Source organism: Staurois parvus, unplaced genomic scaffold (assembly GCF_062004578.1).
Source record: "Staurois parvus isolate SC_StPar_1 unplaced genomic scaffold, SC_StPar_1.0 ptg000251l, whole genome shotgun sequence".
NCBI classification, from domain to species: domain Eukaryota; kingdom Metazoa; phylum Chordata; class Amphibia; order Anura; family Ranidae; genus Staurois; species Staurois parvus.
The window spans coordinates 6,606,304-6,633,838 of NW_028318047.1; the positions used below are offsets into that span (position 1 = coordinate 6,606,304).

A 27,535-nucleotide genomic window follows, 5' to 3' on the forward strand; every position below is an offset into this window, starting at 1 on the left:
GCCTTCCGTCCAGTAGGTGGCTCTGTGCCTTCCGTCCAGTGGGTGGCACTGTGCCGATGGAATGGAGACACAGGAACATTATTCCTTTGCAGACTCCATAGGCGTCTGAGGGAAACAGCTATCTAATTGGATGTTGCCATCCCTGATGAACTTCGGCAGCCATCTTATGTGGGGCACGTCTTCCAAAGCCCAATATTATTAGACTACTATAGCATACTAGATAATTAGGACCAAAGACTAATATTAGTACCATGCACCTTTTTGGCATCTAAAGCCACATACAATTTAATCTTTAGAAAGAAAACAATGTATATCCATGTCCACATTTACCAATTTGGTAGCTAAGAGGTCTAACAAACAATTTAGTTTCATTACTTTAGGTCTTTTGCTCTATTATATCATCTCCATTTCCCAACACCATCTCAATATTCCAAAACTGTAAACCTCTAAGATTCTCATTATGATGATCCTGAATATTCATGAAAACCCTTAACATTTAGAAACTCTTAATATGAAGTATTCCCTTACCAATCTGGCTAGCTGTGTAGTCAAACTGGCTACTGTCTACTCCAATGTGTGAATTACATAAGATGTGTGACAAGCAAAAACACGCTCTATTTTATATCCATCAGTTTAAAACAAAAACCTACTTCTTAAAATTACCCACAAATTTACACACTCTGTACTGTACACAATAGCTTTTCTTTTGGGTTACTATATTTGGTGTCAGTTCTAGTCAAAATGCTCTATAAACTGCTTTCAGAATCTTTCCCCTTACATAAATTTGCCCTTCTGCTTTTTTAGCTTACAAAAAAGGTAGACTATTACATGGATAATGGCAAAAAAAAGTTTATTTTGCTAACTCGTCTAATCTAGATCCCTTTTGCTGAAAAGCAGAACTCTAGGGCAAAAATAAATAATAGCCCTTGTACCTCAAGGTTTAAATGCTTCCTTTTGTCTAGGGGACAGGAAGTGATAACCCCCATCACGTTTTTTTTTTGTGCCCTACTAGGGAGATTTCCAGTTACACTATATTGCCAAAAGGATTGGTATGCCTGCTTTTACACGCACGTGAACTTTAATGGCATCCCAGTCTTCGTCTGTAGGGTTCAATATGGAGTTGACCCACCCTTTGCAGCTATCCTAGCTTCAGCTTTTCTGGGAAGACTGCTCACAAGGTGTAGGAGTGTGTCTATGGGAATGTTTGACCGTTCTTCCAGAAGCGCATTTGTGAGGTCAGGCACTGATGTCAGGTGAGAAGGCCTGGCTCGCAGTCTGTGCTTCAATTCATCCCAAAGATGCTCTATCGGGCTGAGGCCAGGACTCTGTGCAGACTAGTCAAGTTCCTCCACCCCAAACTCGCTCATCTATATCTTTATTGACCTTGCTTTCTAAGTCATGTTGGAACAGGAAGGGGCCATCCCCAAACTGTTCTCACAAAGTTGGGAGCATGAAATAGTCCAAAATGTCTTGGTATGCTGCTGACGTCTTAAAGAGTTCTCTTCACTAGAACTAAGGGGATATGCCCAACCCCTGAAACACAACCCCACACCATAATCCATCCTTCAGCAAAACTTTACACTTGGCACAATGCAGTCAGGCAAGTACTGTTCTCCCGGCAACCACCAAACCCAGACACGTCCATCGGATTGCCAGACAGAAGCACAATTCATCACTCCAAAGAACGCGTCTCCACTGCTTTAGAGTCCAGTGGTGGCATGCTTTACACCACTGCATCCGACGCTTTGCATTGCACTTGCTGATGCAAGGCTTGGATGCAGCTGCTCGGCCATGGAAACCTATTCCATCAAGCCCTCTACTCACTGTTCTAATCTGAAGACCACATGAAGTTTGGACGTCTTTACCAATTGGCTCTGCATACAGTTGGTGACTTCTGTGCACTTCAGCATGCGCTCACCCCGCTCTGTCATTTTACGTGGCCTACCACTTCATGGCTGAGTTGCTGCTGTTACCAGTTGCTTTCACTTTGTTATAATACCACTAACAGTTGACCATGGAATATTTATGGACTTATTGTACAGGTGGCAACCTATCACGGTACCACGCTTGAATTCACAGCTTCTGAGTGCGACCCATTCTTTCACAAAATATTTGTAAATGCAGCCTGCATGTCCATGTGCTGGATTTTATACACCTGTGGCCATAGAGGTGATTGGAACACCTGAATCCACTGATTTGGAGGGGTGTCCCAATACATTTGGCAGTAGTGTATGTTCAGTTTTTGAAATGCAACAGAAGGGAGGAAAAAAAAAAACACCCCACACAGTAAGAAACAAAAAGTTAATGAAAGATAGATTACAGAGCCATTAAGTAGTACATGTGCATTATTTTTGGAGAATAAAAAAGGACATTTAGTGTCACTTTAAAGGCAGATACCAGGAAAGAGTATGACTGCATACATTCCCTGTAACATATATCAGCTGTTTTGAAACCACTTACTCAATGATTCTTTTCCTAGGTTCAAAGGGAGCCAGAGAGTCCAGTCCTAATCTGTTAATAACCTGTTATACACATTACTGAAATTAGTGGATGAAAACAAGATTAAAATCTATATAAAATGACAGGTTAAACTGCATGCAGGATTAGAATTACATTGCTAGCATCTATAAGCAAATCTTGGAATGATATGGCCTTTACGGTCCCTAGACATGGCTACCCTTATAAAATTCTGTAGCCCTATTTTTCCTTTGAAATAACATAGGACCTCTTTACCAACCTACTAAAATATCTTGAAAATTACCTGGAATTTTCTCCCAGAAACTCTTAGTTTAAAGGGAATCTGTTTTACGCAAGGTGTGCCTTGGAAACAGACACTACCTGGCTTATGTGCCACATTCTAGTTATGGGGTAGTGAAGCTATACTTAACATAGGGATAGGGAGGGGATTGTGAGACATGAGCGGGGTCAGTTGTTAGTTTTTCTACCAGTCAGGGCCAATTACAGTACCTGTCAAAAGAATGATGTGGCACACATGCAGCTATTAAAATCGCTCTTTTCTCTAACTAATTTCTTCCACAATTTCTCTACTAATTAAAAAAAAGGAGGGTGTTTCCAACTTGCAGTAAATTCTCAAAGTTATACCAAGTGATTTGGATACTAAATTTGAGCATGACTTTCTGAAAGGGATACACCAAAATAGTCTCAGAGTTACTACACTAGTATAAAAAGGCAATTATGCTAAAAGTCCATGAAACCTTCTGAATCTTGACAATATTAAGACCTGAGGGGAAAAAAAAAAAAAAAAAAAAAAAAAAAGACACACAAAAGATGGCTGCTCACCCAGCCACCATGCTATTGTTTTTAATTAGATCTGAGGGATAGGTTTAAAGGCTGATCACCTAGATTTGATTGGAAGCTAGGAGCGTGTAGTCCCTGTGCTGCATTTCATAAAAGCAGTGGACTGTGACATGTACTAAATATTTTACCAAGCGGATTTTGTGGTCTTCTTCCAGCAAGAACAGATTTTCCTCTTTAATATAATAATCTGCAGACATCAATAGGGCTTGAAGAGGGATTAAACCAACCAATTGTGAACCAAGTATTGGAAGGCCCAACTCCTGAAACAGAAGCAGTGGATCAGAATCTACAGTTAAAATTACAAAAAGAAGGGAGGCGTCATCAAGAAGGAATGGGGAATGTATTACAACCTTTAAACTACAAACCATTTATTACAGTAATAGAAGCACTTCAAAAATATGTCAAAGGTTTATTTATATGCATAGAAAAAGTGACCAAGGGGTTTTATAAAACCGAGAAAAAAAAAAAAAAAAAAAAAGTAGTGCATGAAAATTGAAAAGAACACAATGAATAATGAACAGCTGTAACCCACCAATGATTGTGGCTACACAATTTAACTTGCCGAGTAGATAACAGAGGGAAAGAGGATGGGGCATAAATGGCTCTTTAGCCCTTCCCTTTTTGTGAGCACAAACAGTAGCAATGCCACCCAGAATGTCAGACAGGCAGAAAGAAGATTTTACTTAACACCAGAGGTAACCTGCCTGTATGTTCTGATGATAGTGGTGCTAGGCCTAAACTGTATAAGTGACCATAATCACCGGTCAATAGCATAAAAATGTAAAAAAAGAAGAGAGAGGAAGCTGCTAGCTTTGTATGAGGGGCAGTGTCTAATTTGAATCTGCCGCCAGATAGCGTTGGGGCCCTTTTGTGCACCAATGCTGGTAGTTGTATACTGCAGGCAGTAAAGATGTAATATGGTTCTCCTCTGGCTAACCAGAGTCCGCACTGCTTAGTAAGAGATGCCTACTGCATGGTCATAGCACTGCACTTCAAGATGGCAATATATGATGTAGAGGCAAGAAAAGAAGTTACAATAAAGGATCTGAATATTCAGATCAGATAGAGTAAATTATACCACTGAGTGCTAAACATAATGGTTGTTAGCGCATGTGAGCCATTGGCACTCTCATTAACTCCTCAGGGCACACTGAAGTCTTGCGATAGAAGTTGGCCCACTCCTGAGCAGGTTCAAAAGGTGATCGATGTGACTCACTCAACAGCTGAGCCGTTCGAGAATATGCGGATCTCTCAGTGATAAGACTGCGAATCTAGTGAATGTAGCGATCTCACAGCTGCCAGTGCCTTGGCCAGTGTATTGCACAATTAGCACTTCTAGACCCGGCAGCTTAAACCTATGCCCATGCTAGTTTGTTCCAAAGAAAAAAAAAAAGGTTTTGTCTTCTCAAATCCTCACAGCCCCAAGAGAGAAGGCTTTTCCTGGGCAAAGAATATTAAGCCCTGCTAGCTCCTCCTGCCACACGGGTCATAGAGGCTTGTAGAATATAAAGGCAGTAGTTTATAAAAGACACAGTCAACTCCTTAATATGGCCACCACCTCGATCTACTGTACACCTCCCAGTGTTCTGAAATAAAGTCTTTGAGCTTGGAGCAGCCTGGCTTGCCCCCCGCTGGCTGCAGCAATATTAGTAGGTCATCATATGGGCAGGAAACAGATGCACTTCAAAGCAAGGTTTCATTTGTTTTCATCTCAGATCTCTGTAGTCCAGTTCCAAACCTTCAAAAACATAAATAAATGGTGCCCTGCCAAAAAAAAAACAAACAAAAACAAAAACAAAAACAAAAAAAAAAAAAAAAAAACACAGACACAAACCACCACACAAGCAAACAAAAACAAACAAAAACACACACACACACACACACAACTTACAATCTAGAGCCATTGCACATTTCAAACCAGTGTGCATGCAGGCCCAAATATACACTCACTGGAAGGCTAGCTTTGTCAAATAGAATGATCATAAAATGGTCAGCAGGAAATCTAAACACCTACAGGAAATCCACAAACATCCGTTCTGAGTTTGGGCTAGCTATTACAAAGTTTTCCTGCTCCCTTATATTTATTTCAGGAGCTTATATAGCGCCGTCAATTTACGCAGCGCTTTTACATACATATATTGTACATTCACATCAGTCCCTAACCCTCCAGGGGTGTACAATCTAAGGTCCCTAACTCACATTCATACACATACTAGGGTCAATTTAGACAGGAGCCAATTAACCTACCAGCATGTCTTTGGAGAGTGGGAGGAAACCCACGCAGTCACAGGGAGAACATGCAAACTCCAGGCAGGTGGTGCCGGGGTTGGGATTCAAACCAGCGACACTAGTACTGCCAGGCGGAAGTGCTAACCATTTAGCCACTGTGCTGTCCATATTACATTTGGTCAAGAACACTATAAAAACAGAAGAAACATTAACAATTTCCCATAACCAGTACGATTGAGAAATGCTAAATGCATAGAAGAGTGGGTACCTTGGCATCCTTGCGGGTCTCCTCATACACTTCATGTAGTGGAGTGACCTCGTAATCTAGTAAATTTGCAGACACTTGTGCCATGTTCTCCTCTTGAAGATACCATCCAATAGCCTGCACTTTTTTCAGACGACCAGGCTAAAACAAAAACAAAAAAAAAGGGGTAAGGACACCAGTGTCATTTAGGAGGCTGAAGACTAACTGCTCAGGCCACCGCAGCAACTCCACTATACATCACAGCTTTATTTTGTTTTAACAAATGCACGGTAGAAGAATGAAATAGATTTAAAAAAAAAAAAAAAAAAAAAAAAAAAAAAGGAGCAGCCATAGGCCTGGATTAACTTTTTTTTTTTTTTTTTTTTTTTTTTTAAACTGAATGAATTAAAATGATTGGTAGGAGCAGAGTGCTTAAGAGAAGATGGAAGATTGGGAAAAACACAAATACACCTACATAGATGGCTGCAACTGTTCCCCACCGCCCTAAGCCCGAGAACTGAGTGACCACATGACTGCTGATCGCTTAGTTCTTGGTCTTCACTGAGCAGAGTGGTGACTAAGTGACTGCTCTCAGCTCTGCCCCTCCAGTGCTCACTGGAGCACTGGGCTGTGGAGAGGGCGAGAGCAGTTGGCGTAGGCGCTTAGCAGAGAGTTGAGAGGCTGAGCCAGATTCCAGTCAGGCATCTGGGCGGAACTGGACATTGTCAGGATCCCTGCAGAGCCTGATCGGTCTCTGTGACGTCAGCTGAATCTGGGTCACAGGAGTGCAGAGATAAGTACAATCCTGTAACCCACAGGAAACTTCTGGCCAAAAAAAACTCTATAAATCTAACATTGCCCAAGTTTTCTACAATCTATGTCTGGATTGTTTATGAATAGGTGATGAAATAAAATCAATATCTTCAACGCTGCTTTCTGCAAAATTTGCCATAAAAGGGTATTTTCTGGGTATTTTTGGACTGGTATGATTTCAGATGGGTAGCCCAGCCCAAAATAATCCTTTCAGGTTTTAAAAAAATAACCTTTGATTCACCATCATTTGATAGATTTCCTGCTTGAAATAGAAGCGTTAAATATTTGATACTATGTCAGACATGATAATTCTTAAAAAGGTGACCATACACTTGGGCAACCTCTTTTAGATCTACCATCAACCATGTAGAGCCTGCCTGATTTGATACATGTTAAATTAATGGTTCAGGCAAGTCTTCCCTTTTACATGGTTTTGATAGAGGGAGGAGACTATCCTTTAAACTGCAACAGACTGATTTGTACAAAGTAGATCATACATGGTATTGTAGTTAAAAAGCTTTAAAATGTTTCCATTTCTAGGCTGTCATGTAATCTGCATACATTTACAGAAACTATGCTGGAGCAAACGTTTATAGAAAACTATCACAGTACTATACTGCACAAGTGTGACCTGCTATTTTCTGTGCGCCCGATTCCTGCTATAGCCAGTAAAACTACACATACTGTATATGTAGATTAGAAAATTACATGATACAGTCCAATTATTCACCAAAACACCATAGTTTCTCTCACCTGACCTTTCCCACGACCTCCTTCTCTGATATTCAGGGCAATGCGATGAGCCAGTTCTTTGGTTGTCAGTAAATTAATATTATATGCAATAAGAAATTTTCGAGCACCGCTTGCAGTTGCCCCCCAGCTTGGAACAAATACTGAATCTCCAAAATCTGGACTCCATTCTGGATTTTGTAGCTACATGGAAAAAAAAAAAAAAAAAAAAAAAAAAAAAAAAAAGAATCAAGCATGGATTTTGAGACACTTCTATTTCCAAAGCATTTAATGGAAATTTGTCCAAAGAAAATTTGGAGGCTGTTATTGATGATCTCCCTTTCTGAAAATACTAGTTTGGCTAATCTCAGTTTCAACACTCTTGACGTTACTGACCCTGAACAATTACGCAGGTAGAAGCCCCCAACCTACATTTATGTAGCCTACAAACAAATGACCAATTTGGAATACCACCTGTACCTTAGTGGGAAGTGCTTCATACTCCCCAGCTCTCACTGCTGGAAGAGCTCTTCGACTTTCACTGCAAGCTGCCTCTCCATACAGATAAACTGGATTTAAAAAAAAAAAAAAAATGTATGAGAGATTAAAATGCAAACTCCACCTTCAGCAACATGTTACCTCCATATTTGGGGTGTAACCTGTAACCAAGTACCCCCACCCCGTTCCTGTCACAGTTAACATCTGCAAGGCTGTGCAGGGCCCTGATAGCACAGTTGCATCATTCATTCAGAGTTTTGTAAACAGGTCACACTTTCCACCCTGGAAAACAGACTTGTAGTTATCAATGTAACATGAATGTAGTAATCAGCGCACTCTTAGTCCATTGACACTTCTTCTGGCTCTCCATCTGAAAGCATACAGGAGGCATGGGCAGCGGGCTGGTAAACAAGTTTGCAGGTGCCTGACATTGCACTCACAAGCCACTGATGTGAGTGGAATGCTTTGGAGGCTCATGAAGAATAAGATAAAATGCACTTTTTTCCCCCTGAAATAATAATAAATACTCGTGACTGCAAATTAAGAGAAGTGGGCAGTGACCAAAAGGAACGGGGACACACACACACACACACACACACACACACACACACACACACACACAAAATAAAAAATTGTCATTTAATTTGTTATAAAAGATTGTGCCATCATAGTTTCTGAATTTTCCCTGTGGAAAAATTCTCTCTTCTGTGGTAGCGATGCAATGTATTTTAGATTGTGATAGAGATCCCCCTGTGCTAATATGGAACCTAATTTCTATATGCTGCTAACACCCTATCCTCTACCTATAAGTGGACAAATATTGGTGATAAAATATAATAGTGGTGTAGCGCTGATAACTAAATGTGCAAACTCCACAATAATAAACAAAAATCACATAAATTAATGAATATAAATATATAAGTGAGATCTTTCAAGATCTAGAAAAACAAACAGTGTCTCAAACTGTGATATTATCAGTACACAAAGTGCATATGATAAAGCTGGTCCTATGCCCAAACCCTCATACAGTGACAATACCCAGTCCCACTTGGGACCAAACCCCAAAAGACTATATACAGTGGATCACAAAATAAGGGCTATGATCACAAAGTGAACGATAGATAGATAGAGATATATATATATATATATATATATATATATATATATATATATATATATATATATATATATTAACCCAAAATTGTGATATAAACCAAAATAAAAAGGGACTAGTGAATAATGTTAAACACAATATATAAATAAACTCAAAAAAGTGTCCAACAAATTGCCAAGAATAGCAAAGATGGCAATTACTGCCAAAACGTGCCTATATTTTCATACCACGTGCTATAGTGCTGGTGCAGATGGTGAGCATATATCCTTAGAGATGGCAGGCACATCCGGCGGAGCGCTATCTTGCTACAACAGGTTTACACAGTACACCCAAACTGAGTGGTGTGACAAGCCTTGTTTGATCCGCGTTAATGGAAGTGCAATATTTGGCGATTTAACATATTAAATAGTGTTGCACTATGGGAGACTCGGTTTTTTGTCCTTTCGTGGCTGTAATGTGATACTCATTTATTGGCCTGCACTGCGTTTATCCCTGAATGGAAGAGTGATTTATATTGGAAGGAAGTTACCAGTGAGGTTCAGTGGAATCAGAGTGACCTGGAGAGTTGGTACCTGTAGGATCCAGAGTGATCCAAAAGGCGTGTTTACCCTTTTGGGTCGCAGCAAGGAGCATGCCTGCCATCTAAGGATATATGCTCCCCATCTGCACCAGCACTATAGCACTTGGTTTGAAGATATTATAATACAGTGTTTATATAGCGCCAAAAAGTTTGCTCAGCGCTGTACATTATAGTAGAGGACAGTACATGAGACAATACAGTAACAAAATATACAAGAGGTTCGAGGGCCCTGCTCTTTCGAGCTTACAATCTAGGAGGGAGGGGATAGTGGTACACGAGGAAGTGGCTGTGGGGGATGGAGTGGTAGGAGGAGATCAGCTGTTAGGTGAGGGTGGGGTAGGCTTCCCTGAAGAGATGGGTTTTCAGGAAGGACAGATTTGAGTCTAGAGCGACACCTAGGACTGTGGCTTGCGGGGTGGGACTGATGGTGGCGCTGTTGGTTGTGATGGAGAGGGGGTCGCGGGCTGGGGGGGGAAATATAGGAGCTCGGTTTTGGAAAGGTTTAAAATTTGAGGAAGTGGAGTGACATCCAGTCTGATAGGTCATTCTGTAGGCAGGTGATTTAGGCGGAGACTGAAGGGGTGAGGCGAGGAGTAGAGAGGAAGAATTGCGTGTCATTGGCGTAGAGGTGGTAGTTGAAGCTGTGGGAGTGTATCAGTTGGCCAAGGGAGGAGGTGTAGATGGAGAAGAGAAGGGGCCCGAGGACAGAGCCTTGGGGGACCCCAACAGAGTGGAGGAGAGAGGGAGAGGTGGCAGCGTTATAGGTAACAGATATAGGCACATTTTGGCAGCAATTGCCATCTTTGCTATTCTTGGCAACTTTTTTTATCGTTTTATACGTTTATGTTTATATATTGTGTTTAACATTATTCACTAGTCACTTTATTTGGTTTAGATCACAATTTTGGGATACACTTTATCATTCACTTTGTTTGTGATCATATCCCTTATTTTGGGATCCACTGTATATAGCACCTAATCTTTTGGGGTTTGGTCCCAAGTGGAACTGGGTATTGTCACTGTATGAGGGTCCGGGCATAGGACCAGCTTCATCATATGCACTTTGTATACTGATAATACAGTTTGAGACACTGTTTTTGTAGATCTTGAAAGATCATATATTTATATTCATTCATTTATGTGATTTATGTTTTTTTAGCTTATGGTGGAGTTTGCACATTTAGTTTTCAGCGCTACACCACTATATTTTATCGATGCAATGTATTTTGACCTCAAATAACACTGGGTTTATCAAGTTAAAAAGCATTCCTTCACACATTTCCAGCCTTATCTGTCTAGATTCTTGTGATTACAAGGCTGCAGGACACAAAATACCGGTACATTAAATTTGCTTGTCCCCTACAGCTGCAGGGGACTTTTTTTTGCTATTGTAGACACGTACACACACACACACACACACACACACACACACACACACACACTATGGTCAACAAAATTACATGTCACTTTCGTAACAGAACTTTTTTTTGCTTCTGCACATTTCAGTTTTGTTTAAAATTGATAACCCTGTAAACGATTAGAAAAATTGCACTGATAATAATTCCCAACATGTTTGATAGCCACACAAAAATTGTCTGTCACGGTGGGTACACCAATTATTTGAAAAATCAAACACTCATTCTTGACATAAAATTTCATTAATTTTTGTACTCATATGGCCTGTTTTAGGCAGCAACAAAACAATTCATAACAAAATGTATAATACATTTTACTGCAGATCTAAGAGTAATCCGTTTATAGGTGACAAGCAAATCCAAACACAAACATTCTCCAGATAGAAGAAAAAAAAAAAAAAAAAAAAAAAAGGGAGGTCTTGCATTTGATGATGGGCAAACCCTCATTTGTTAGATGAATTGCTGAAGGAAATGCTTTACTTTTTCTTCAGTCCTCAAGACTGAGCTGCTAAGCAGTATAACTTGCAGGATAATCTAAATACTTTTAGTTCCCCCAGCTCAATCTGCCATCACATACAGTGCCTTGAGAGTACAGGTTCAACTGTGACAGCCCTATTCTGGATCAGAGTGGCCTGCGAGACCAAGTAACCTGGTTGTTCTGTCAAGGTCTCCCCAATGCAAACAGCACCCCCACTCTGAAAGTTGATGACCTGTCACAGGAAAGGTACCCCTTTGTAGATCAACTGTGTTGGTGATGGTTGAAGAAACCATGCCTTTTTGCTTGAACTTTTTTTTTTCCTAGTGGTGTGGAAGTCCTGTGAGACACACATACAATGAGGACTTCTCAATCCTGCAGCATAAAGATGGATATAGGGTGCAGAGTGCTTCATCCCATCTCCCCTCTGGTTGTGTGGGCACACGGTTTCCTTTTTGCCATTGTGACCTGGGACACCTAGGAGAGCTGTAGACCTCTTCTTGGGGAACTTTATGGGGCTTGATCTCTGCCTCTGTTCCTGGTCTATCTTATGTAGTCTGTGTGTACAGACATCTTTACCTCTGGGGCATCCTGCAGTGCCTGAACTCTCCTGCTTCATGGGGCTTCTTGTTCTGACTGGTATTGCCCCTCATTTTATGTACAAAATTGCACTTGTTGCCAGATCTCATGGCAGAGGCCATAAGCATTCAATGCTTTCACCTGTAGAATCAATATCTGACCTGCCTGTGCCTTAGCAGCCTCAGTCTTTGGCTGTGGAAACACGATGGCAAAAGTTCTCACAAATCTTTGTCAGACTCAAGGCTACAGCTGCCATAACTCCGAGGGTTGGAGATTCTATTTCAGCTCCTTTTGCTGTGACACATACTGCTTTACATATGAAGAGCTGTAACCTTGTGAGTTGTCTAGCAGTCATTTGAGACCCTCAGACTACTGACACCTTTTCTGATGTCCACAGTTTGGTTAGAGACTGAACCTTTTGGTACATACCCTGGCCACAACTCATCTCCTGCAGTATCTAGAGTTTGGGAGAGGCAGAATTTTGCTTTGGGAGAGAGCTTGAGCTGTGCCTAGGACAAAGTTCAAATTCTACAGTCCAGGAGCTGCCAGATTCTGCATTCCTGCATGGGCCTGACTGTAGTTTCCTCTAGGTATATCCTCACAATAGATACCAGCCTGGCTGGCTGAGGAGAGGGCCTAGACATCGGGTCTGTGCAGGGGACTTTGTCGTCAGAGGAATCTCATCTCCTGCTCAACATTCAAGAAGATTGAGCAGTAAAGAAATATTAAATGCTGGAGTGCTTGGCTGGAGAAGCATCCTAACCTGATTCAGTTTGACAACACTAGTAGTGTACATAAACCACCACAGAGGAACAAATTGCCTTGCCACAGAAAAAGGAGTAGGAAGGATCCAGCCTTAGTCTGCACTTCATATTCCAGCTTTGTCTGTTCTTTACAAGGATGGACAATTAGCAAGCAAACTTTCTTTGCAGTTACAGCCTGGATTTTGAGGCCTGGACCCTTTACCCAGAGATGTCTGGCCAGGATCTCATTCACTGCCCATTCACTGCCTGGCCACCAAAAAAACTGTTTAAAATAAGGTTCCCTAGCTAATCTAGTGTCAACAAAAACTGAAAAAAGTAGCAATTTGTACCGCCACCCCTCTTTCAACACCATCATGTAGAATGTAAAATACCCACTGTGTACTGTTTAGTGACTGAGCTGCCTCTAGTAGGTGGAGCATATGTCCATCATGGGAATACCCCCCAGCTTTGTCTAGTGATTTACTCCTGAAATTGGCTTTATAAACCTATTGGTCAGAGATTCACTTTTTTTTTTTCGCCATGCGGCTGGCAAATAAACCCTTCAGCAATGTCTAGCTTTGTTGTGCTGTAGGCATTGCAAACAGTCACAGAAGAAAATTAATTTTTGTCTGCAAATATAAAGTAACCATTCAAAGCTTTCAAGACCAGTTGTGTGTGAATGATTATATTACAATTCCAGCAAAAACAGATTTTGCAGTACAGAATGTTACATGACTAACGCATAATAGGTGCAGCAAACATTCAAAACAAAGCATAGGGACCTCAGATAGCTCCACTAGCCCTACCCTGCCATTAAAAATGTTACAAATAACCTATTCTGGCTGGTGTTCTTTCAAAGCACGATTAAAAACCCACAAACACCATGGCTGACCCATCAATATTGGGCCACAACACAGCAAGCATGTATTTATATGAATACTCAGTGGCATGCTGAAAGGTCAGGTACAGTGATTTTGGAGACTCTCCAAAACACATATGCAGCACACGTCACCATGTTCACAAATAGACGAGGAGCTAGGCTTGCCGGTGTTGCAGTGCATTTTTAAAGGAAACCGACAGATTGTTGCTTTTGTGAAAAATGTGGCACACAAGAAAACGCAACTACTGTTAAGGAGCCTCAAGGAAAACCCATCATGAGAGAAATACAAAGAAAGCCTTGTGAACCCCATTCTGAAAACAACCTCATTTTCAGAAGAAGCTCCACAATCTGTATATTTCTCACATGATGGGTTTATATTTGAGTGATTACTAGTATCAGATTACTAGTATCAAAACATTATTTCACTTACCTGGTACGTGCAGTTCTTTAGCCAGTTTCTCTGCAAATATATTTGCATAGGATACACATTCTGCCATTGTTACATTTCTGACAGGAATAAAGGGACAGACGTCCAGAGCTCCCATCCGAGGATGCTCTCCTGAAACCCATGATTAAACAAGTTAATACTAATGACCAAGTCCAGAATGTGTTCACTTAAGATAGACAGGGAACAGGATGATGTGCACTGTAATTTATTTTATCAGCCAACTGGATATTCTCAACTCCCATTTGTCTGCATCAGTTAAAATGATAAAAGAGGAATATTAATAGTTTACTGAAAGTGTCACACTGCTTTCTGCACAGGAATAAATCATGAAGGCTTATATTCTCATCTCTGGTGACCTGAGTTGAGAGAAGTTATAGGGTATAACATTTTCAGCACAAAATGTACACTGTTCCAGAGGTATTAATGTCTAAATGGTGAAGGATCTCCAATCAGGTTCACCAGCCCAAATTATCTGCAGTGCCCAGGGGGCAAATGTTCCAGTCCTCCACTGCTTGGAATTAAAACAAAACCAATGGGACTAGCGTCCCTAGAGAGACCTAGAACACAAGAAGAAATCAAGGGAGCGTTGAAAAGCACAGTAGCAGGAAAAGAGTCCAGGGCTGGACAGGTATACGATCAGATATTATAGAGAAAATCTAGAACAATTGGTGCCCATAATTTGCATATATATTATCGATTTGGGAGAAGAGATTGAGATGAGGAAAATTCTTGATGGCACATATTACAATTATACCTAAAGAGGTATAAAAGATTTAACCTATTGTTCTAGACCAGTGGTGGGCAATCTTTTTTTTTCAACTGAGCCAAATCTCGCCAAAACCACGATTGAAATTTATTTTGAGAGCCACATTTTTAAAACTGAAAATACATAGGATGGTACACTGTTTTTAGTTTCAATAAGTTTTTATTGAGAATATTCTGCATGCAAGTATCCACATAGGTCGGGAGGATACAAATAAACACAACTAATAAAACAAAAACTTTAGAACGATATTATTTATCGATAACGTTAAATTCCGTAAAATTTGCCTTACAATGTAGAGAAAATTACATCCTGACAATGACTGACAAAGTCACAACCACTAATGTGAACATTGGCCTTGCATTTCCTTGGATAGTTTGAGTAAGTCAGGTTTGTATGTTGTTTTTAATTTTAGGCACGATTCCAGGTTCTCATCGATGAGACGATTTCTCAATTTACTCTCGATAAGGTTCATGCTTGAAAATTATTGTTCGCATAAATATGTAGACCCGAACAAGGAAAGAACAGCAAACGCTAGCTTTTTTAGTTGATTATATGAGTCAGGTGTTAAAAATCAACATATCTTCCTTCTCCAGGTCTTTCAAAGCAGACCACTTGTTCTGTGAACTAAGATCACATTTGTTTTTCTCCAATCTTTCTAAATCAGCACAAAGACGTTCAAATTTCGAGCTCCACAGTTTTGTTTTTTAAATCCAGCAATTGCATTTCAAAGTTGCCAATGTCAATATTAAAGGGAGAAAAATTTAATTCCGTTACAGTGGCATCCAGAGGTTTTTTTAACAAAGGCCAACGTCGCTTTGAGGTTTCTGAATTCCTGAAACCTCTTGAGAAAAGCTTCCCTCATATTTAAAAGTGCTGTTTTAAAATAGGTAATGTCAATATCAGAATTATTTTCTTGGCGATGTTTCAACAGGCTTGGAAAGTGAATCAAAGTTTCTCTGTCAAAATCTTGAGCAAAAACAGATAATTTGTTTTCAAACGAAATAACTTCTAACATCGAAAAAATTGTGTTTCCTTTCCCCTGTAGTTTATGATTAAGCTGATTTAGATGGGAAGTAACATCCACCATGAAATACAGTTTTTGGGTACACTGATCGTTTGTTAATTCTGGATAGTGAACACCCTTCGAGGAAAAATGCTTTGATTTCTGATAAGGAAGCAAAACGTTTCAAAACGTTTCCTCTTGATAACCAACGTACCTTGTTATGCAGCAGAAGATCTACGTACTCACTCTCAATTTCAACTAAAAATTCTTTAAATTGGCGATGATGAAGAGCTTTAGCTACAATGGAGTTGATCATCTTAGTCACCAATTCCATAACTTTGCACATTTCTTCTGGAAATGTCTGTGCACAAAGTGCTTCTTGATGTATGATGCAATGGTATGTAAGTATCTCGTGACTAATTTTTTCTTTCATAATAGCAACAAATCCATTTTACGCCGTTCATACTTTTTGCCCCGTCTGTTGCAATTGAGACGATTTTATCAAGTGGAATATGATATTTTTCAATGCAACCAATTACAGCATTTGCTATATCCTCTCCACGTGTTTGACCTTTCAGTGGCAATAATTAGAGATGAGCGAATCGAACATGACAAAGTGGAATTAGTTACGAAGATTTGGAAAAATTCTATTCGCGACGAATCCGAAGATTAGCAAACTTCGGATGCACGAATCGAATTTTCCCAAAAATGGCGGCGACATGTGTGGCGACAGGAGAAAATGGACAGAGAAGATGGGGCGGGGATCTCTGGGAAGGCGCGCAGACAAGGCGCGCTGACCCATAATGCATTCATGAGTCATGAATCATGACATGTGATCGCATTAGCCAATCAGCAGCCAGCCAGCCAACACTGTGTAATGGTGGAGCTATAAATCGCGGCCATCTTAGAATTCTCCATTAGCCTCCGGTCATTCAAGAGAGACAGACCTGTCTGTATTAGGGACAGAGTTAGGGCCACAGAGACTTTAGGGCCACAGAATCGTTACTCAGGGACACAGAATCGTTACTCAGGGACACAGCTATCAAAGAATCGAAAATTTAAAGTGACATACACCATTTTTTTTTTTGGTGGCTGTCGTGCACAGTTGGTGCTGCAGTTTGCCGATTGTGCAAAATAAACTGACTTTCTGCTTCACAACCACTATTGTACGTTCAAAGAGTTAAATCCATTTACACGCCGGCTGGCGGTAATATTTTTTGGGTGATTAGTGCATTCCAGTGACACAAACGTACAGTTTCCAGCCAACGGCAAGCTGCAATTGACCGATTGTGCTAAATAAACTGACTTTCTGCTTCACAACCACTATTGTACGTTCAAAGAGTTAAATCCGGTTTTATTTTTGGGGTGCTTATTGAATTAAAGAGTATGTCAGACAACACACAGAGGAGTGGCAGAGGAGGCAATGTTTCAGGAGCGAGCAGACGTGGCAGCAGAGGAAGGGGTCGAGGCAGCACTAGTCGCAGCCAGAGGCCAGTGCTCCCGGTGTCATCCAGCGGTCGTGTCTCCACCGACAACCCTGCCGTCATCGATTGGTTGGCTCGGTCGTCTTCCTCTTCCCAGGTCACCTCTGACACCTACAGCCAACGGTTGGTGGGTACATCAGACACAACCGTTAGTTGGCATGGCCCGGGAGCAAGCCCACTGAAATCACGTGTCCTTGACCTGCCCCTGTCCTTTGGTGTTCCCTCACCAAGCGAAGTATCGCATGCTGTGGGCTCAGCCCCACTGTACAGTGAGGAAGAGCTAACAGAGGGCGGTCAGGAACGGGGGGAGACATCAGCCTCTTCAGCAGCCAGGCGAAGAAGTACTGGCGAGGAGAGTGGCTCGGTAGCCGGTCTAGAGACAGGTCTGTCTCCTGACCCACACGCAGCCGAGGGGGCTAGTAGTGACGTGGAGACCCTAATTGATGATGATGAGGCTGATCGCACTTGGCAGCCTCGTCGTCATCAGGCTATTGCTTCCGCATCATCAGGAGAAGAGGGTGCCAGCTTGCCAGCGAGCAAAACAGTCGGTGGGTTGCCCAGGAGGCAGCAGGGTCGCAGCAGTGTCAGTGGAGCCAAACGGCCATGGAGTAGAGCACCAGCTCCACTGCAGCCTACCACCACGGCCAGTAGTGGTGCCGGTGTGCACGGAGGAAGTAGCAGTCAGCCAGTGAGGAGTAGCGGGGGCAAAGTTTCCTACTCGGCGGTGTGGCAATTTTTCGTCACGCCGCCCGAGGAAGTAAACGTAGCCGTATGTCGACTATGTGGCCAGAAAGTCAAGCGTGGCCAGGGGGCCAATGTTAGGACTACAGCGTTGCGTCAGCATATGCAGCGTCGCCATTCAGTGGCCTGGGAAAACCGTGATAAAGATACGGCGGTTCTGCCTGCCCCAGCCCCCGCTCCATCACCCGCTCCGTTACTTGCTCCGTCACCCGACGTCAATCGCCCTCTATCAGCCAGTCAAGGCTCCAACACCTCTGCTGAGGGGAGTTGTCGCTCGTTGGCATCTTCCGCTCGTTCAGATGCTCCTTCTCCTGCTACTCCTCTTCACGGATTCCGTCAGCAGTCTTTCTTGGAATCCGTTTCCAAGAGACAACAGTTTGCGAGAACGCACCCGACGGTGCAGAAGCTGAACGTCCTCCTGTCCAAGTTGCTGGTGCTGCAGTCCCTCCATTTCCAAGTGGTGGACTCAGCACCTTTCCGAGAAATGATGGCTTGTGCCGAGCCGCGGTGGAGAGTGCCAAGCCGGCATTTCTTCGCCAAAAAGGCAGTGCCAGCCCTGCATTGACATGTAGAAGAGATGGTGGGCCAGTCTTTGAGCATGTCGGTCTCTGCCAAAGTGCACGGCAGCGCCGACGTGTGGAGCTGTAACTACGGTCAGGGACAGTACATGTCATTTACGGCCCACTGGGTGAACGTGGTGCCGGCACAGCCACACTAGCAACTTGGACAGGTCACGCCGCTTTTGCCTCCACGTTTGCACGTCCTTGGTCCAGCAAAGATGTCAGCCTCTACCACCTCTTCTTCTGCCGTGTCCTCAGCCGCCACCCCCGTGCCAAGTCCCATTACCCGACCGGCATATCACATGTGCAGGGCGCAACGGTGTCACGCTGTGCTGCACCTGGTATGCCTTGGCGAACGTAGTCACACAGGGGAGGAACTTCTGAGTGTAATGAACAGAGAAATCGACAGATGGCTGTCTCCGCGCAAACTGAAAATCGGAACCATGTTGACCGACAACGGAAAGAACATGGTGTCTGCTCTGCGTCAAGGAAGGTTGTGCCATGCGCCATGCATGGCTCACGTGTTCAATCTGGCTGTCAAGCGGTTCCTAAAATCCACCATCCCACTGCAAGACATCCTTAAAATGTCACGTAAACTTTGCATGCATTTCAGCCATTCCTACACCGCAAAGCACACCCTCCTTGAGCTGCAGCGGCAGAACGGAATTCCACAGCATCGCCTGATCTGCGACGTTGCAACAAGGTGGAATTCAACCCTACATATGTTAGACCGCCTTTACGAACAGCGAAAGGCCATCACCGATTTCCTGATGTTACAAGCGGATAAAGGTACTCCCCTGTGTAACTTAGATGTCAGCCATTGGCAGCTCATGCGTGACACCTGCCGCTTGCTCAGGCGCTTTGAGGAGGCCACGCTATTCGTGAGTCGGCAGGACTATGGGATGAACGACGTCATTCCTCTGTTGCACATCTTGGAACAAATGCTGTTAACAATGGCTGGTCAGGGTGCGGTAGACGTGGCGCACAGATCTCAACGCCCCATGACCCCTGTGGGGGCAGGACAGGAAGAAGAGGAGGAGGTAGAGGAGGACATTGGTGCTCAGGAATTATTGAGTGAAATGGGTGGTTTTTCCACTCAGCGGACAGGAGTGGAGGAGCAGGAGCATCTGGTAGAGGAGGAGGAGGAGACAGAGGACCCAGACGCACCGTGGCAGTATGCTGTGGAGATGGAGGCAGGGAGTCCCTCGCATTCCTTGGCACAAATGGCCCATAGCATGCTCGGTTGCTTGCGTAGCGACAGCCGAATAATAACCATCAGACAGAGGGATGACTTTTGGCTGTCCACCTTGTTGGACCCTCGCTACCGTTCAAAAATGGTGGCCTTTTTCACACCTGCTGAGAGGGAGGCCAAAATAAAGTACTATAAAAACCACCTATGTAGTCATGCAGTATATAGCCCTATCGGCCACTTTCTGGCATCCAGTTGCTGTAGCCCCCATCACCACACTGTGCCACGGGCCCCTGTACTGCCTTCTCATACTGCTGCCAGATCCATCCTCTGCCATGTGCGTCTTTGTCGTCTGCTCACGCTGCTGGGTTCCAGTTTTAAACCTAGGCCTGTGTATGGCTTCCGAATACTGCTGCCTCCACCGCCACCCTGCGCCATGTGCCTCTGTCGTCTGCTCACGCTGCTGACGGCTTCCGCTTTTTAACCTAGGCCTGTGTATGGCATCCAAATACTGCTGCCTCCACCGCCACCCTGCGCCATGTGCCTCTGTCGTCTGCTCACGCTGCTGACGGCTTCCGCTTTTTAACCGAGGCCTGTGTTTGGCTTCCGAACACTGCTGCATCCACCGCCACCCTGCGCCATGTGTCTCTGTCGTCTGCTCACGCTGCTGACGGCTTCCACTTTTTAACCTAGGCCTGTGTATGGCTTACGAATACTGCTGCCTCCACCGCCACCCTGCGCCATGTGCCTCTGTCGTCTGCTCACGCTGCTGACGGCTTCCGCTTTTTAACCGAGGCCTGTGTTTGGCTTCCGAACACTGCTGCATCCACCGCCACCCTGCGCCATGTGTCTCTGTCGTCTGCTCACGCTGCTGACGGCTTCCACTTTTTAACCTAGGCCTGTGTATGGCTTACGAATACTGCTGCCTCCACCGCCACCCTGCGCCATGTGCCTCTGTCGTCTGCTCACGCTGCTGACGGCTTCCGCTTTTTAAACTAGTCCTGTGTATGTCTTCCGAATACTGCTGCCTCCACCGCCACCCTGCGCCATGTGCCACTTTCAGGTCTCCTTACACTGTTGGTGGGTTCCATTTTGTGATAGGGTGCTGTATGGCCTTCCATTGCTGCTGCCTCCACCGCCACCCTGCGCCATGTGCCTCTGTCGTCTGCTCACGCTGCTGACGGCTTCCGCTTTTTAACCGAGGCCTGTGTTTGGCTTCCGAATACTGCTGCATCCACCGCCACCCTGCGCCATGTGTCTCTGTCGTCTGCTCACGCTGCTGACGGCTTCCGCTTTTTAACCTAGGCCTGTGTATGGCCTTCAATTGAAGCTGCTTCTGCTCCGCCACTCTGCCATTGGACTCTTGATAGTCGTCTCCCCACGCTGCTGCTGGGGGGACTTTTTAACATAGGCCTCTGTATGGCCTTCAATTTTAGCTGCTTACGCTCCGCCACTCTGCCATGGGCCCCTGTACCACCTCCTCATGCTGCTGCCAGGCCCGTAATCTGTCATGGACCCCTGTACCGCCTCCTCATGCTGCTGCCAGGTCCAGAGTGTGTCATGGGTCCCTGTACGGCCTCCCATTGCTGCTGTCTCCATCGCCACACTCTGCCATGTGCCACTTTCAGGTCTCCTCACACTGCTGGTGGGTTCCATTTTGTCATAGGGTGCTGTATGGCCTCCCATTGCTGCTGCCTCCACCGCCACACTGTGGCTCCACACTCTGGTTTTGGCCCCGTGACTGGCCAAATGAGTGAAGTGTGCGGTGATTCTAAGATCGACGGCACTCATCTGCATGTCATACTGACTGACAGTATTATTTCTCTTCCCCAGCAGACTCCAAGGGCATTTAAATTAAAGGTACAGTGTTCTGCACTAATATAAAGGCTCTCTGAAGCCTAGAAACACCCTTTTTATAAGTTAAATTCGCAGCAAATATATTCGGCACGAAGCGAATTTAATCGGCGAATCAGCCGAACCGAATTTTTGAATAATTCGCTCATCTCTAGCAATAATCCTAAAAGTTCTTCTTTAGGACCTGTAGCTGACATAAATCTTACAAAAAGTGAAACTTGAGCTGTATCATTTAAGTCACAAGACTCGTCAACTGCTATTGATAAAGCTGAAACCACTTTAAGATCATCAACTTGTTGGTTGGTTATATTGGAAGACATTTTGGCTGTTCTATCCTTCACTGTTTTAGCAGACAATGGCAACTCTTTAATTTTTTTTTAGAATTTCTTCTTTGTTCTTAAAATCCCTGAATAACTCTTCTGATGCACTTATAAAACAACGTTTTATGTATTCGCCATCTGTATATGGTTTGCCTCTCTTAGCAATCTCTTGACTAACCGCAAAACTTGCAAAATTAACATAGTTGGAAGACTGCACCCACTGATTAAACGCAGAACTTGATTTTTCTTGACTCTTCAGAAGTTCAACTGCTTTCTTCCTTGCATCACCAATGGGATATTTATTACTAAAGGACAAGTGTTTTGTTGTAAAGTGTCTCTCCAAATTAGATTTTTTGTTATGCGCCAATTTTTCTTTACAAATAAGACAGGTCGGAAAGCCATTTACGTTCTGAAACGCGAAAGTCTCGGTCCATTCCACTTTAAATTCACGGTTTTCGTCTTCCGTTTTTCGTTGTTTTTTCTTTGTAGCCATGTCAAACAGGGCACCTATAAAAATGTTTCATTTTAAAATAAAACCACCAACACCAAACCGGCATCCTTAATCACATAAAAGAAGTAATATTGGATGACGCACTGTTATTTATCTGTGGATGACGCACTGTTATTTATCTGTGGATGACGCACTGTTATTTATCTGTGGATGACGCACTGTTATGGGGGGATCTGTGGATGACGCATATATGGCATGTAATGTGTGGAAATATTATAAAATTAGTGGGGCTCATCATGGATATTTTAAGCAGGGTTCTCCACCTTGATGGATACACCCAAACAGTAGGCAAGAAGTAAAAGTAATAAAACAGGCATGCACACATTGCACTGGCTCTGCAGTCAAGTTGAATAAAAGTAAAAAATGACAACATAAAATGAAATAAAAATCATGATACAACTAAAAAAGTACATATAAAAGTATGTGAAAACACACTCAAATAGTCCTCACTGGTACTGTTATATATTGACCTCAGAACCTGGCCACTAACTTATTTTGTTGGCTCCTAGATTACGATATTCTGCAATTTTATGTCCACACCCCCCCTTTTCACATCAACCCTTTTTATGTCAATCCCACAATGTCACATTTCGCCCCTCCATGTCACATTTCTGCCCCTCCATGTCACATTTCTGCCCCTCCATGTCACATTTCTGCCCCTCCCCCCCCCCCATGATGGCCATCACGCCTTTCTTTTTACCCTGCCCTGTTCACATCTCTCATTTCCATAGTTAGGCACACTTAATTCATAATCACCATCCCCCCTCCCATGATGGCCATCAGTCACCCCTTTCTTTTTGCCCTGTTCACAGTTCACATCTCTCATATGAGTACATAATTCATAATCATCCCCCCCCTCCATGATGGCCATCAGTCACCCCTTTCATTTGTCTCTCCCTGGCCCTGCCCACATCTCTCATTTCCAAGTTCCAGAGGCATATAGTTCATATTCATCCCCTCCCCCCCCCTCCATTCCCCCCCAACCCTTCCTTTTTCTGTTACAGAAATTGAGTCCCCAGAGGCAGGCAGGCCAGGCCATTGCTACACCTACCGGATGACACGCTGCTGATTTGGGAGGCACAGTCTTCTTCTGAGGGCGGCAGACAGAAAGAGAGAGAGGATGCTGCCTCGCCGCCGCGGCGCTACACAGAAAGTCACGCCCCCCTATACCACATGACCCGACTGGAGCTGTGTAGAGCCGGCCGCCGGGGCTGCACACAGGGTGCGCACTGACAGAGGCTAGCTGCAGAGTCCTGACTTTTGGGGCGGCCTCCCAAGAGGAGGGAGGGGAGCGGGCGCCCAGCACACAGAAGAGCCGCATTAAAGTGTGTAAAGAGCCACATGTGGCTCGCGGGCCGCGGCTTGCCGACCACTGTTCTAGACCAATCTAATTGCTTAATATAGATACAAAATTATATGCCAAGGTTATAGCCACCAGAATGAAAGATCTGATGCCAGATTGGATACACACAGACCAGGTGGGGTTTATTCCAGGAAGAGACAATGGACTGAGATCATTACTTCTTTTGCATAAAGTCACCAGAGAAGAGTCCCCAGTTCTATTCCTGTCAAATGATGCTGAAAAAGCATTTGACAGGGTAGACTAGGGATTCATGATAAATACACTAGAGGTACTAGGGATAGACCTGAAAATGGTCCAATGGATTAAAAAAAAAAAAAGTTATATAATCACCCTACAGAGGTAATGAAGATCAATGGTTCATTGTCTCTAGCTTTGGAACTACATAACGGAACAAGACAGGGGTGTCCTCTTACCCCCCTGCTGTTAGCAAGGGCTCTGACAGTACAGTCAGAAACAGTGTAGATATAAGAGGAATTAGTGTTGGAGAGGAGGTGCATAAGGTTGTGGCATACACAAACGATATCTTATACTATATCTCCAAGACTAGATTAACTTTACCAAACTGAAAAGTATAAAAATATTATGGTGAATTATCATATTTATAAATGAACCTTATTATTACCAACTATGGAAAAATTATTTTCCACCAGGGGGAAGAAGGTATAGCAGGAATTTGGATAAAAGAAGGATGCACAATTAAAAGACATTATGAAGGAAGGGTATATATGCACCCAGTGGTGTATTCGAGGTATGTGCTGCCCCCCTCCCCAGTGCTCCCCCACTGTCTCTAGTGCAGAACTTAGTGGTTGGTCACATCTTTTGGTGAAGGTGTCATTAGTGGTATGAGCAGTGTCTAGGTGTCAGTGATACGGGTCAGTCACCTGGCAGTCTGTCAGCTCTCCCCCCCTCAGTATACACAGTAGTAGGATGGAGATCACTCACCAGGCGGGGTGGAGACCGAGGGGGGGGGGGGGGAAGCCATGTATTGCTGGTATGTATCCGCCTCACAGCCACATTTCCCCTCCCATTTTGTCTCTGTGACAGCAGAGGTGGCTGAGCCTGGGACCCACACAGCCAGTCCGGCCAGACTCTAGGCAGCTCTGAGGGTCGGTGTATCCGCAGTGTATGGTGGTGGGGAGCCAGGGCTGAGTGATGATCCTGGACGACGACACTCTCCAGGGGAATCCTGATACTCTCAGTCCTCCTTGTATTCCCCTGCTGTAGTAAGTGACATTACTGACGTCCCTTCTACCACCCCCCCCTCCCCAAAAAGTGCCACCCAAGGCAAGTGCCTTGCGGCAAATACGCCCCTGCATGCACAACTTAAGAATTGAAGCGCAAAAGGGTGCCAGGGTCCAGTGATGTGCTCATCCACACTGTCCCTTCTCTCCCCGATGACGGAATCTCAACTGTAGGCACCAGTCTGACAGCTTGCGGCTTCTCAGCCTGGGACCCACTGCGTGTGTCACGCTGTGCATCCTGATTGATCCAGCAGTCTTCTGGGACCTGTGAAGTATCCCAGAAGACTGCGAGAGGAAGGAGGGGGCTGAACTTTCGTCTCACTTTGCTGTGGCAAACTGATCCGAAAGTGGAAGCGGGTACCTGTCAAAAACCAGGACAGGGACAATGGCACACCTATGGTAGGAATGCCCAATAATTCAGACGTTCTGGCGGGAGATTATACAACAGATATGGGAAATCTTGGGAGTTAGTATTCTAAATGACACATGCGTGTGTATTTCATGACAGAGCTTACAGGAAAAAAAAAAATAAATAAATAAATACATACAAATCTTCCAGTGGATGGCTGAGCAATGCTCAGCCCAACTCTATTGTGTTTCAGGAGTGGGTCAAAGTGCCCATTCTGCTGTCAGAAACAGTGTTTTATACTGTATGTAGTGATGCTACATATTTTGTTTTATTCATGGATTGTGAGAAAACGCACTTTAGTTCATTAGATATTCTTTCATCCTGTGCTGGCAGCACCAATTATTTCATTGCTTTTCAATACAGGGTAAGTGTGAAAGGATCACTCAGGGGGATTTTCTTTCTGTATAAATAAAATTTCAAAACAGGTGTTCTAATCTCTTGATTATCTAAACCAGTGGTCTCTAAATTGCGTCCCAGGGGTCGGATGTGGCCCTTTGCTCGCCTTTATCTGGCCCTTGGGGCACCATTCCTCCCGAACCATACAAGTTACTATTCCACAAACTGACACCAACAACAGGACAGGACATAATTCCTGTTACAGATACCAATGATGGGGCACTATTCCTCCCACTGACGCCAATGATGGGGCACTATTCCTCGCAGTGTCGTCCCCCCCCCCCCCCCCCATCTCCAGTTTGTCCCCATTGGAGAGATGAGGGGAAATCTCCCCAGTGAGGGCAGGCAGAAGTCTTATTGTACTCTGTCCAAGGATTTAGCTGGAGATACAAATGTAAATTTGTTTTTGGCTTTGAAAGGGTTTTTTCTGTTTGTCAAAACAGATATTTCATCTTAAAATAAGTGTTAAGTGTGTGGATGCATTTAGATCAATACAGTTAATATGGCTTCTGTGTAATGCTTGCCATTCATGAATCAAAAATTTTGATCCATGTATGGGCAGGCTGATTGTATCCAAAGTCGATCAATGATCGACTTGGGTACAATCAGCCTGTTGGATTTTTTTCTGACATTCAATTACTGCCAGCGGCTATAGCTGCTAGCAGTAATCATTGGGTTGTGCTGACTGGGAAGGCTCCCCTTAGCCAGCAGAACACAATAGCCCTGCAGAAGGCACTCCCCCACCGACACTGGCTGGCTGTGTTGATTGTGGAATTGAGCAATTTTCATTTCTTCTACCTGTGGTGGAAGGAAAGAAAATTGAGTCATCTATGGCCTGCCTAACTGCTCTACAATATTGTTTAAATTCTTACACCTAGATTAAAGACACATCCCCTGAAGTCTGGGAAGTAAATTATGGACATCCCCAGTGCTGGAAGAAGGGCTTTAATACATTTCAAAATCTATTATGCAATTCTGCTAGGCAGCTACCATGCAAAACAGGTTTGGGTAAGGTTTGTCTAAGTTTTTACATGTTCAAGAAAACAGAGGAGACCAGCATCAGTTTTGCATTTACACCTTTGCATTGTAGGTGCAGTTCACGAAGAAATTAAAGGCTATGCCCTCCAAAGCTTTGGTACAGTTGCCATCAAAATGCACTATCCATAGAGAGGAATGCCAATGCAGTGAATAGATCTTAGGAGGATGAATACAGTCACTTGCTCACCTTTGTGTTTGCACATGTCGATCATCTTAAAAGCAACCCGTGCTGCATTGAGAGCTCCTTCGATGACAGCCTCTGGAGAACCCACAAAGGTGTACACTGTGCGGTTGGTGGAGGCTCCAGGGTCAACATCTAACAGGCGACATCCCCCAGTCTGTGAAATAGCTGCAGCCACTGCATCAATAATCTGATATGATGGATATTCAGTAAATATAGGTTGCTTTATTCAGGGATATCAATTGAATTATTTATTTAGCAGTTTACAAAAAAAAAATATTTTGCAGTAACAACTAAGCATTGAAAGTGGTCTTGTGTTTTGTTTTTTTTTTCTAATAACTGAGCTTAGAAATGTAAATAAAAGCCTACATTAAAAAAGGACAACTTTCCTAAGAAATTATTTTACATTTTTGG

The 27,535-nt window shown here is 43.7% G+C and overlaps 1 protein-coding gene across 1 annotated transcript in view; it reads right to left on the minus strand.

Moving 5' to 3' along the window:
• Positions 1-27,535, minus strand: part of FTCD (formimidoyltransferase cyclodeaminase) — a 51,958-nt gene that overhangs the window by 21,019 nt on the left and 3,404 nt on the right. The window contains exons 2-8 of the mRNA XM_089680870.1: positions 27,128-27,311; positions 14,048-14,176; positions 7,814-7,902; positions 7,358-7,537; positions 5,816-5,953; positions 3,447-3,578; positions 2,461-2,522 (exon numbers count right to left, since the gene is read on the minus strand). Coding sequence (XP_089536996.1) covers positions 2,461-2,522; positions 3,447-3,578; positions 5,816-5,953; positions 7,358-7,537; positions 7,814-7,902; positions 14,048-14,176; positions 27,128-27,311 — 914 coding nt within the window. The remainder of the gene's footprint in view (positions 1-2,460; positions 2,523-3,446; positions 3,579-5,815; positions 5,954-7,357; positions 7,538-7,813; positions 7,903-14,047; positions 14,177-27,127; positions 27,312-27,535) is intronic.